General features: G+C 44.3%; 1 protein-coding gene and 1 long non-coding RNA gene across 6 annotated transcripts in view; one reads left to right on the top strand and one right to left on the bottom strand.

Annotated features, from left to right (window-relative positions):
• Window positions 1-6044, bottom strand: part of PCDH17 (protocadherin 17) — a 93687-nt gene extending 87643 nt beyond the window's left edge. The window contains exons 1-2 of one of the 5 annotated variants that reach the window (XM_019712614.2): window positions 5486-6044; window positions 947-5362 (exon numbers count right to left, since the gene is read on the bottom strand). In XM_019712614.2, the coding sequence (XP_019568173.1) occupies window positions 947-3517 (2571 nt within the window). In that variant the 5' untranslated portion in view covers window positions 3518-5362; window positions 5486-6044. The other 4 variants (XM_019712615.2, XM_074329348.1, XM_019712616.2 and 1 more) reach the window with 4 other exon arrangements.
• Window positions 6045-7397: 1353 nt separating this feature from the next.
• LOC141571285 (uncharacterized) overlaps window positions 7398-12981 on the top strand; it is a 43520-nt gene continuing 37936 nt past the window's right edge. The window contains exon 1 of the long non-coding RNA XR_012496046.1: window positions 7398-7544. This is a non-coding gene — a long non-coding RNA (uncharacterized LOC141571285). The remainder of the gene's footprint in view (window positions 7545-12981) is intronic.

The following is a 12981-nucleotide window of genomic DNA, read 5'->3' as shown; positions in this document are numbered from 1 at the left end:
TTTTCATTCATCAATAATTTTGGACAATACTACCCGATATGTATTAAATATCACTTAGATATATTGAGAATACACTGTATGCAAACTAGATACATCTGTTATTCTTTCTGGCACAATTGCCTTTAGTGAAACTTTGCCTCCAGTTTTCAACAGCCCAAAATGTATCTGTGACTCTGGTGAGCTTTGTTCATTCCTCAGTCACTCCAATAAACAGATCAGGAAAACTACAGGACAAAATAAATTTCAGTTCTTTATAGATAGTTATCATTACCCAGAGTCCACATTTATTCAAACTTTTGAAAGATGTTCAGGGCTTAGGTCACATTTCCAAAGCTTAAGCTACACTTATTTCATTATGCTGCAGTTTCAGCTAAAGAATATGTGAGGTTAATGTTCTTTAAAACACTTTTTAAATACAAAATTGACATTTTGGGGAGAGAAAACTTAGCTCAAATTGATTCAGGCTCTGAAATTCTGACTGGTTGCTATATTGCAAGTAGCTAACTTCTTAATATTTGGGTATACATTTCTTTCACTTGGCATCAGATTTTTAATAGAATTAAAAACTTTTTAAGTGAATTAAGTAAAGCAATTTTTTTTCTACTCTGGGTATCCTTTGTTATGGAAAGAAATGTAGACCAACAAATAAAAATAAAGTGACATAAACTATTCCTACTGAATACCGCTAATGTTTTTAAACCTATAAAAATAAACTTTAAAAACACAATAAAAGTAAGACATTTACAACTTGTAGATTTTAGGCTATTTACATGGGAGGGGTTATGTACAGAATAGTTGTACACACCTTGACAAAAGTGTAACCATCGTAATTAGAAAAAAGTTTCCCCTCTCACTGCTGCTGGCAATGTGGCATGTCCTGTACCAAAGGTTTCAGGACAGCTCCAAAAGCAGCAATGAAGTCCCAGTTATGCTAAAAGTCTCCTACCTGAATTATGGACATCCGAGTGGCAGGGGTCTCGCTCGCATTAGTCCCTTGTCCGGTGAAGCTGGTGTGGCAGCCCGCGTGCCCCTGAGGCACAGTCAGGTTGTTGGAGGCCGGTTTCAGATACATCACCTCCGACCGGGGCGAGCTGAGGGGCAGGCGGGTCTGGTAGTCGAAGTACATGGGGGAGGTGGCCAGGGAGGGGCTGCTAACCACATTCATGACGTTCATGGCGTTCCTCTCCTCCACCTCGCTCTGCACAAGCATGATGTCATTTTTGTTGATCTTCTTCTTCTTGCCTTTGCCCCCTCCCAGCTGCGGGTGGCTGTACTCGGCGATGCGGCAGTTGTAAGTGCGGATCTCCTTGTTTTCGCGCTTGCACTTGACGGCGATGGTGATCATGGCCGCTAGGAGGATGATGGAGATAGTGCTGAGAGTCACGATGAGCGGCAGCGACATGTCCCAGTGGTGCTGCTCCCCGTTCACCCGGGGAACCCCCTCCGGCAGGGAGCCGCTCACCGAGCGGATGATGAGCTTGGCCACCGCGGACAGGGTGGGCTTGCCGTGGTCAGTCACCTTCACCACTAGCTCCACCACCGGCGTCACGTCCTCCCAGAAGGGGTGCAGCGTGCGGATCTCGCCGCTGGACGGATCGATTTCAAACAGGTGGTCATCGTTACCGTCTACGATCTCGTAGGTCAGGCGTCCGCTCTCGCCAAAGTCGCTGTCAAGGGCGCGCACCGTGCTCACCAGGTAGCCCAGACCAGCGTTGCGGGGCACCTGCAGCTCTGCGGTGTCATTCTGCAGCGTGGGCAGCACGATCACCGGTGCATTGTCATTCACGTCTAGCACTGTCACCCTCACAGTGGCGTTGCTCTCCAAGTGCGCGGGCGCCCCCGAGTCCTTAGCAAGCACCTTGAACTCAAAAGCCTTAGTCTGCTCGTAGTTAAAGGAGCGCAGGGCGTAGATGGCCCCATTGGTGGGGTTCACAGACACATAGGTGTAGATGGACACGTCGCCGATGTGCGAGGGCAGGATGGAGTAGGACACTGTGCCGTTTTGGCCCAGGTCGGGATCCTGGGCGAGCACCGAGCCCAGGTACTCTCCGGGGATGTTGTTCTCGTGCACCTGCAGCACGTAGAGTCCCTTGGTGAAACGAGGCGGGTTGTCGTTCTCGTCCAGAATTTTGACGGCGAACGACTTGGTGGAGTTGAGCGGAGGCGAGCCCCCGTCCCGCGCCACGATTGTCACGTTATACTCGTCCTGTGTTTCCCGGTCCAGTGGGCGATCAGTCACCACGGTGTAGAAGTTGTCGTAGTTCTCCTCAAGCTTGAAGGGCACAGAGCCTCCGGACCCCCCGAGGCCGCCGCCACCGGCCGTGCCCCCTCCTCCCAGGACTCGGCACTGCAGCTGCCCGTTCTTGCCGGAGTCGCGGTCAGTGACCCGCACCAGGGCGATGACGGTGCCTGGAGGGGCGGCCTCGCTCAGCGCCCCCTGGCGCACGGAGACGAAACCGATGGACGGCGCGTTGTCATTGCGGTCGATGAGCTTGACAGTAACCTTGCAGTGGGCCGGGATGGGGTTGGGGCCCAGGTCTCGGGCCTGCACGTCTATCTCCAGCATCCCATTCTCCTCATAGTCCAGGTTGCCCTTGACACGGATCAGGCCGGTCTTGGGGTCGATGGAGAACAGCTCCCGCACGCGGTCTGGCACATAGCTGCTGAAGGAGTAAAGCACTTCGCCGTTTGGACCCTCGTCGGCGTCGGTGGCATTCAGATCAATGACCACGGTGCCCAGAGGGGCGTTTTCGGGCAGCTCCACCAGGTAGGAGGGCGCCTCGAAGACCGGGCTGTTGTCGTTGGAGTCAATGACTTTCACGTTAATCTGCACCGTGGCGGAGCGCGGCGGCTCGCCGCCATCCAGGGCGGTCAGCACCAGCGTGTGGTGGTTCTGCTGCTCACGGTCCAGCGCCTTCTGGATAACCAGCTCGGGGAACTTGGTGCCGTCGCCGCGGGACTTGACGTCCAGCGCGAAGAGGCCGTGGTCGTCGCGCGTGAGCAGATAGGTGCGGAGCCCGTTCTCGCCGGCGTCGGGGTCGTGTGCACTGGTGAGCGGGAAGCGGGTGCCCGGGGCCGCGTTCTCGGAGATGTCCATCTCAATCTGGTCCGAGGGGAAGGAGGGTGCATTGTCGTTGATGTCCTGGATCTCCACCTTGATCATGCAGATCTCCTTGTCGTTGGCGAACACCTCGAGGGACAGCTGGCACTTGGCATTGTGGCGGCACAGGGACTCGCGGTCGATGCGCTGCTTGGTGTAAAGGAGTCCGCTATCTACGTCCACGTCCAGCAGGTGCGGCGCGGAGTTCTCCAGCACTCGGTAGCTGCCGGACTTGCTGCGCCCGCCGCCACCGCCGCCTCGCTCTGCGGGCGGAAGCCCGGGCTGCAGTCGAGCATCCTTTCCGATGTTGCCGATCACGGTGCCGGCCCCTTGCTCCTCCGGCACCGAGTAGTTGAGGTTTTTGAGCGTCAGGGCAGGAGCCCATAGCAGGAAACAGCAACAGATGGAAAGGTACATTCCAGACCGGCGGGGTGGGGGCAGGACCAGCCGGACTGGAGGGGCCAGCGGATGGGCGCGCGCCAGCCTGGAGCCCCGGCGCAACGTGAGCGCGCGACGCCAGCCACAAGTCTGTGGGTCCTTCCTTCCCTCCGCTCCCGGGCTGCGGCACCCGGCAGTCTCTCCTTATTCCGCTCAAGTTCCCGAACCTGTTGATCTACAGCATCCGCACTGGGCGAGAAGCAGAGGCGCAGCAGAGCTGCAGGGGCACGGAGCAAGGCGGCTCCCTGCGGCTGGGGGCGAGCCCGGGGCTTTGTCTCTGCCACCCGGACTTCAGGCGACTCAAACTTGAGCGATGATGCCGGCGATAAGAAGTGAATCGAGTCTGGCCGGGATGATAATGAGCTAAGAATCCGTAGGTTTTCCTCGCTCCCACCTGGGCGCTGCAAATCCACTCCTGACGGTCGCCTCCGGAATACTCTTCACATTGGGTGGGGGAGGGAGCGGGAGGTGTGTCTCAAGGCAGATCGGAAAGTGAAATCCTTACTTGTTTCTCGTCTCCTGTGATGAAATTGATGGGGATGAGGAGAAACGAGGAGAGAGTCAGATGTATTTTGAAGCTTCCCCGGAGCCCTGTGAAATGTCTGCTGGCTTCGCGGGCTAGTCTGTTTTCAGGCAGTGTTTTGCTGCATTTAGAGATCTAATCTTGCATTGCTGGCTGAAGGAACGGCGGCGGCGGACTGCATCCTCCCAGCCACGCGTATTTTTCTCTCTCTCTTGCTCTCTCTCTCTCTCTCTCTCTCTCTCTCTCTCTCTCGCTCTCTCTCTATTTCTCTCTCTCTCTCTCTCTCCTTTCCGAGCAGCCAAAGGGAGGGGAGGAAATGCAGCGCAAAGAACTAGTGTCCCGATTTGTAGTTTCCTCCCTCCATCAAGCTCCTCCCTCTCTTCCTCGGAAAGGCTCTCCCCCTGAAGTCAAGAAAGCCACAGCATGATCCGCGTTTGCGGTCTGAGTCTATTGGGAAGGGGGAAATGTATCGATATATCTCCGCCTCTCTTCGGAGAACACACACTGATTTTTCTACGCGAGGCCAGCAGCCGCCGCTACCATCCCATTCTCTCCTGGCGAGCAAGGACTTCTCTCGCTGCAGTTTAATTCCAGTTTGCTCTGCTTCCCTGGCGAAAGGAAATCAACAGGCAACTCATGGTTGGATGTGCAGATCTGAAGGGGGAGGGGAGGCAGAATAAAAAAGAAGGGGGAGCCACCTCCCAGTTCTCACACACACACACTCTCCCTGTCTCTCGCTAGAAGGGAAAAACAGTCTCTGCATTCACAGGGCTGGGCTGTCAAGTGCCTCTCTTTTCTTTCCATTCAGCATCTCCTTCCAATGGCCCTGTCTCCCAGTCCTCTTCATTTAGAAAGGAAAACCTTGGCGAGGAATAAAAGTGGTGAATATTTGAAGCGAATAAAGTGCGGGTTTTTTTCCCCCTTCAATTTTTTTTTTTAGTAGGAGTGGGCTGGAGGAAAGCAACACATTAAGGTTAGGCATGATGCATTCTGCAGTCTCGCTCTCAGTCTCGGGGCGACTCGCGGAGGGCAGGAGTCAGGAGCTGCGGCCCCGACAGTCCAGCCAGGGCCGCCCACCCCCGGGAGCTGCCCCCGAGGGGATGGTAGGTACAGGTCTGTCTACACACTATTGCGGGTTCTCGAGGCGCCTGGACGTGCGGGAATGACACATCCAGAAATGCAGGTGTTCCGATCTGCCAGATGAGTCAGAGGCAGCGGAACGAATCGTATTCACTCTCGCCTTATGGTCCTCCCTTCAGATATTAGTTGCGGCTTCTTCCTAACGCTTTCTCTGACTCACTCTATAGGAAGAAGAAAAAAAAAGAAAAAGCCAGATTCATGTTTTGGAGGAAAAGAAAAAGCGAGAGAAAGGGAGGGAGGGAAGGAGGAAGGTGAAGCTGAATCCACCAGCACTTTTACTCTACCTCTTTCTGCTGGAGTCCGAGGCTCAGGAAAACAAGGCGTCTGTTTTGCTAGGTGTATTTATTTGTTTATTTATTTTTTTTGAAAAAAAAAAAAAAAAACCTTTCCTTTTTTGTTAGGCGTGAGGAACCCCAAAATCTTTAGAGTCTTGGGAAAAATAAAGAAAAACAATCAGGATTCCAGGGACTGTTCATAGCTTAGCCCCGCATCACAGTTCATGATTTTCCTCTCAATGTTCTCTGTTCACAAAGTCCAGCACTGATGTGCACAATTAATTGTGCAGTCCGTTGTAGAGGTGTTTTGTTTTTTTTTCCTCTCCTTTTCTGTCACGGGTGGTCTCAATCTGGTGCCTGTCAGGATCAGCTCACAGCCTGTGAAAGACGTGCGGATTTCAAAGCAAATAAATCCATCTCCGCAAGCAAAACATCGAAGGAAATGAAAGGTGAAAATTCAACAGTTGGAGTAGCGTCTCCGCAGCCACCCTCCGCCGCTGCCGCATCCGCCGGGCTCGCAGTCCCTGCTCTCTGCTCAGCGCCTCTTGCTGACTGACTCTATTCACCTCACGCCGCCGCTTAAACATTGATACTGATTCCTTGCCAGCCAATCCGCGTGAGGAGCAAGACTCTGCCTCCTCCGCCTGCGCCCAATGGAAGGCAGAGAGGAGACTGGCGGGGGCGGAGCCAAGAGCCCCAGTGCTACAGAGTCATTGATTAGATCAGTTAGATGGGAGACCTGCCGGGCTAGCAGAGCCCAGCGCTCCGCTGTAGCGGTGGCTCCCGGGGCCTTGCCGCCGGGTCTCTCCAGTGAGACCACTGTCTTCCTCTTGAAAGGAGAGGTTTAAATGAAAGAAAAAAAGTTTGACAGCGATTTAATTATTTTTGACCGGTGTACACAGGAACCGGAATCGCAGTTTGCTTGCAGAATAAGGTAGCTGCGGTCTTCCCGATGGGTTGCTGAACACACACACACACACACACACACACACACACACACACACACGTCAGCACTATACACACACCCATACCAAGCGAGAAGCAAATCTGGCTTCGCGTGGACCCATGTGAATGAGGTGCAGAGGGATGTGGTGTGTGTGTGTGTGTGTGTGTGTGTGTGGTGTGTTTCTGGGGGGTGTGATGTGCACTTCAGTGAGTGTGTGTCGATGCGAGGGCACTCGCGCGCCCGCTTCTGCCCGCGCTGGTGCAAACACACCGCGAGCAACAGCAATTCATATGTAACTTTCTTTATCCTCAGAGAAAAATCAGCTGTCCCCAGGCGCCCATGCAAGGAAAGTCACTTGATTATGAAAGTGTTTCAGAAGAAAAGTAGAAGCCCAGGGAAAAAGAGGCCGGGTCTCTCCAGGGGGAAAGCTCCTCTCCTTTAAGGAGAAAGGCTCTCTGTCAATTCAAGCTTTGTAGCTTGTTAAAACTCAAATCTGGCTAAATAATATTTAGGGCTCTACGTTTTTCAGTCTTTTCAGTCATCCGCATCTCAGCGCAGATACAAGGTAAAGCAGACACCCACCCACCCACACGTAGTTGGCTTGGTGTTTATCTAGCCTCGAGCTTGTTATTAAAGTTCCATGCGGCAATTTGAATTTTATCTCCTTAAACCAAATAAGTGTTGATAAGCACATTCCCAAACTCCCATGCTTTGAAGCTGAACTATGAACGTTAAGGCAGATCAGTGGGATATCTGTTAAGATTCATATTTTGTAAATAACACCACCACTACCACTACCACCACCCCTCCTTCCACTCCACGCACACGCACACGGAGGTGCGGAAGAGGGAGGGAAGGAGAGAGGAGGAGGGGGAGGGAGGGAGAGGGGGGAGGGAGGGAGGGGGGAGAGAGAGAGAGAGAGAGAGAGAGAGAGAGAGAGAGAGAGAGAGAGATTGACTCCTGATTGACTCATTTACAACATCAGTTACAAATCATCAGAGAGTCTTTCTTCCCAAACTATTATCACAAACATCCACAAGTGAAGACTACTTTCTTGTGATCCAGCAGTTCTGGGAAAGAGTTAAGAAGGACAAGGAAAATTGAAGTATTGAAATAGAAAAGGTGAGTGTTTTGATTGCCAGAGTATTGATTGCAATTCATAAATACTAAAGTTAAGTTGCCATTTATAAATTGTGAATGACTTACATACACGTCTGTAATATGAATCATTCAGGATTCAAAGAAAATCAAATCCAGACCAATTACAAGAACGTTCTGATGATTATTGTTGGGATAATTGCTTAAAGATTCATGTTTAAAAAAGTGGTTCATTTCCCGGTGGATTCAATTATATTCAACCTATAGTCTAAGTTTACAGTCAGATCTCATCCAAAACCCACCACTCCCTTAAGAGTCTATCTTTAATAGCTGAAAAATTCAAAGAGGAACTCTTTACAGCCAGACCTTTAAATCCTAACATGGCTTTATGTTTTCTCTAAACGGTAGTTTCTCAGGCATATATCTTTGCTAAACAAGGGAGCTAGAGCTTTGTAGAAATCTTGAGTTGTTTTGTTCAGCGGGTGCCTAACCATGCTGCCTTGTGAAATCTGATCTTCGCATCTCTTTTCTATGAGTATCTCTGTCCCAACTGGTGTACCTTGGAAGGTGAGATTTTGAGGCTTTAAAAACAGCAGCTAACTTAAATAAAGAGTAGTGATTACACACTCATTTATCAATTATTACTTTTTTCATAAGATAAATCTGTGACTCTTGCTTTTCATACTAACTCAAGGAAAGTCGTAAAATATCCTTATTTAAGGTTTACGATAGGGCAAAAACAAGAGAATGAAAAAATTCCAAAGAAAGGGCAGTATGGTTTATTGATTATCCTTAATTTTGTGTGCTGTTATGCAAATGAAGGGAGAAACACGGTGTCTAAGAAGAGACCAGTGATAGGAAATACATCCTTGTTGATTTCAATTTGCCCACCACCCCTCCAGAGTAATTATGTCACACCTCCCCCTAGTGTATAGAAAGAGAACTACCACATCTACGGTGATACCACAGGGCATATGCCAAAGGGAGCAGAAGGGAACCATATCAGGTAACTTATATTTTATGTAATTTGTAGTATTGAGTTCTGTTGTTAAAGACTAATATGTCCCCCAAATATGTCTAACCCTTATTCTATTTTTAAAGGAAATAGGATCAGCTGATACTTCTAATTGTTTGGCTTCCCTTTAATCAGACACTTTTTAAACTATAATCACTCCTAATTTTTAACCATCTCATAAGTTCCATCTTTACCCCCTAAATATTTTTTTCTGTTACAATATAGTTACTAAGGAATTTCTTTTGGCCTATGCTTAAAATATTGAGCTCATTTTTTTTTAAAGGAGATGATATAAATATGGTTAAACAGTTCAAAAAATACTGTCGGTTTTTGTAATGTAGTAGACTATGGACATATGAAATCTAGTGAAGACATATAGAAGAATGTGGTGTTAAGCATAAGTAACATACTTACAACCTCACATTTCTTAAGAGACTGGTTCATAATCATGATTTATAATTATAAATCATAGTCTTCACCTTAAACCAAAATTACATTTTTCCTTTGTTATTTACACACATATTGGACATCCAAAGTCTTGTGTGAGTTAATTAAGATATATAAGTAGGGATTCATTGAGAAAATGTACTTGGAAAGAGATATAAACATAACATTATTTAACTAATAAGATTATGCTTATCTGGGTGAGTTTGAAATAAATTGATTGCTATATTGGAACAGTTTCAAGCAGAGAAATACTGGGTTTCCCCCAAAATAAGACCTAACAGGAAAATAAGCCCTAGCATGATTTTTCAGAATGACATCCACTGAGCATAAGCCCTAATGCATCTTTTGGAGCAAAAATTAATATAAGATCCTGTCTTATTTCTGGGAAACAAGGTAGTAAGTTCTATTTTTACAGTGTGATAAATACCGATTAATACTGCTACATTAAATCAATAATTGAATTATTACTAAAGAATAATTTTTATGAAATTTTGTTATTGGAGTTGCTTAATTTAGTCTCTGGGAGACTCCTCAAATTTATATTTACTAGTTGGAGTTATAGTTCTGATAGTTTATGCACACAGCCATAGTGGCTGCAGTTATTCTTCAAAAACTTATCATGCTTGCTATATTCTTGAGTTCAATAAAATATAGTTCTTACAAGAAATTTCGATGCTATTTTCAATACAGCTACTGTTTATGTTAATGAAAAATTCTCTGTCCATTATTTCCCTCTCCATCATTTTTACCATTATTTCACTACCTTGTTTCATGTATTTGTATTTGTTAACAGAATTTTCAAAGATAAATTTAATAGCTAAACTATTTTAGATATAATAAGTATCAAAATTTTCCATAGTGTATTTAAGTCTTCAAGTGAATGATATTTCATTCACAGCTAGTTCTCCTAGTTTTCATTGTCTTTTAGAGATATTTACAGCTCACCTCTAAACACACTGGCTACTGGTCATTTGCTGGATTGTAATCAAAACTTTCCCTCTTACCAAATGACAAATTCACATACCAATAGGGTAATTATTAAAACATATCTTTAAACTTGATAAATATGAATTCTAATAAAGCAACACAAATTATTATTCTTAAGCTTCAGGGGAAATGTTTTATAATTTTAAAATTTTTGAGACAATCTCTGCTACATAACAACAAAAATAAGAGAAAGTGTATCTCCATAAGTAAACAGTTTTTAATTGAATATTATTTTTCTAATTTTTATTAAAACTATTAAATCTTGCTATTAGAAAAATATCTGTCAAGATAGTATATTTTAATTTTCTTCCATATTTATGAATATGTTATGTAACAATATAATAACATATACATGTATACGAGGTATGACAATTAAGTTCGTAAACTCATTGCAACAATGTTGCTAACCTTTTTTGATAGCAGAGGGATTATTCATTATGAATTTATAACAACTGGACAAACAGTTAACTAAGTTTACTATTTTGAAGTGCTGAAAAGGCTGCGTGAAAAAGTTAGACTAAAACGAGCTGAACATTTTGCCAATAATTTATGTCTCTTGCATCACGACAATGTACCAGCTCACACCGCACTGTGTGTGAGGGAGTTTTTAGCCAGTAAACAAATAACTGTATTGGAACACCCTTCCTAGTCACTTGATCTGACTTCTTTCTTTACCTGAAGATAAAAGAAATACTGAAAGGAAGACATTTTGATGACATTCAGGACATCAAGGGTAATACGATGACAGCTGTGATGGCCGTTCCAGAAAAAGAGTTCCAAAATTGCTTTGAAGGGTGGAGTAAGTGTGGCATCAGTGCATAGCTTCCCAAGGGGAGTATTTCGAAGGTGACCATAGTGATATTCAACAATGAGGTGTTAGAAATTTTTCTAGGGTGAGTTCGCTAACTTAATTGTCCAACCTCTTATGTGCCCTCCTCCCAAACACAGGCTAGAAGTGTGTTTCCAATGAACACTCAGAAATAAAGTTACAGGATTAACCCTACGAAAATATGCAAGATCTGTTTATTTCAAGTTCACACAATAAATGAAGTAAATTTCCAACTGGTGTTTATGTGTTTAACATATATTTCTAAGTATGTAAGTCAGAAGGAAATATTCATACATTAGTTTCCAATGATCAACTTTTGAATGGTGACAGAAATGTCAAAACATTTATTTTAAATTATTGAGACAAATTTAAAAGCTAATTTAAAATTTGTATATTTAAGTTTTACAATTGAACGTCATTTGGTGTGGTTTAAATAAATTGTGTGTGTGAAAACTAGGAGAACTAGCTGTGAATGAAATATTATTCACTTGAGAATTTAAATACAGTATGGAAATTTTGGTACTTATATCTAAAATAGTTTAGCTGTAAAATTTATCTTTGAAAATTCTGTTAACGAATAAACATATATGAAACAAGGTAGTGAAATAATGGTAAAAATGATGGAGAGGGAAATAGCGGACAGATAATTTTTCATCCTAATGGTGTGTAGTGTACTTGAGAAACCACATAGAACAGGAAACTATTAGAGCAAAAAGTAAAATCTGTTACATTGTATCTAATGTATTAGCATGTATTCAAGAGAAGTTGGATTACATTGTTTAAAATGTAATTATAAGAAGAATTATCTTGAGCTTTATAAATTCCAAGTGGCATATTTATATATTTTTCTGACTTAGCTAGAAATAAAGGGGTTCAATTAATTTTGAAACCTCACTTTCCTGCCCCATAACAAGTTACATGCTGGCTCCCCCTTGTGGTCACTTTGACGGTAAAGACAGGCACTCAGGTATTTGTTTTGAAAATTTCCTTCATAAAATAGTTAGGTTTGTTCAATTTTCTATACTTCTTTTTAAAGCAAATGAAAAGTTTATAAGTGAAATAGTTAACTTATAGATGTGACGTCTGGGTCGTTAAAATAAAGTGGCTGAAACTGGAAACAAAAATAAAAAGTAGTTAATGCTGCAATACCATTATTTCTTAGAGTAAGTGTGTTAGGACAATTCTAAATCTCGGAGACCAACCCTTGGAGGAAACCCGGGAAATTTGATTCAGTAGGTGGCACTCTTTCCTCAGAGTCAAGTTTGCTATCTTGACCTGAAATGATTGTTTCAAAAAGCTATGTCACTGGAGGTCCTGTCTTTCAGGTGAGGCAAAACCCAAAAGCTTATAATCACATATGGTGATAACGGGTCACACACTTCTTTCCATTATTCAGAGGCATTTAAACATCCTGTGTTCTAGCTATCGCACAGAGATCAATGAGAAGAATATACCAGAAGTACACTGAGCTCTTCAGAAAGCAAATAAGTGCTCTACAAATCCTCTGCATTTTAATTATCATCATAATCATTAACCCTCCCAAGTCTCAGAGACAAGGTGTTACTTGGATAATTATGTTCTACTTATGTAAATTCCTCTTTTCAGTGAGCTAGGCATATTATTTTCCCTTATCTTTTACAAATTCGGAGCAGTTCAGTTGAAAACCAAGCACTGTTAAACAGCTATTGTCTGCCACCCTGGAAATAGCACACTTTTGTTTCAGGTAAAACGACTTTGTTTAGTTTTTCCCTCCTACACGTACATAAACAAGAACACATCCAATAAAATTATTTCTGTTCTTACTCAAGTGATGTTAAATGTTACATAAAAGGAATTACTGGAATGAAACATCTTTAAAATTACCATGGCTAGACTTGTAGAGCTCCTGAAACCTAATTTCTAACCTCAAATTCTTAGGAGGGTGTCCACAGCTTTCTCAGTCAGTGTCACCTGTTTCTAGGGAAAGAGAGAGAGAGAGAGAGAGAGAGAGAGAGAGAGAGAGAGAGAGAGAGAGCAGAATATTCAGGAAAAAAATAGACGATTGTCATTTACAAATGGCCAATTCTAAAATAGGAATGTAATGATTTATAATATTTTAATTAAACATTGAAGAACTTTGAGGAAATCCATCTTTGGTAGTAAATGAGTGAGATATCTTTATTTCTCACCAAAAATAGGATGTC

This window comes from Rhinolophus sinicus, linkage group LG04 (genome assembly GCF_036562045.2).
Source record: "Rhinolophus sinicus isolate RSC01 linkage group LG04, ASM3656204v1, whole genome shotgun sequence".
Taxonomy (NCBI): domain Eukaryota; kingdom Metazoa; phylum Chordata; class Mammalia; order Chiroptera; family Rhinolophidae; genus Rhinolophus; species Rhinolophus sinicus.
This window is presented reverse-complemented; position numbering and strand designations above follow the sequence as displayed.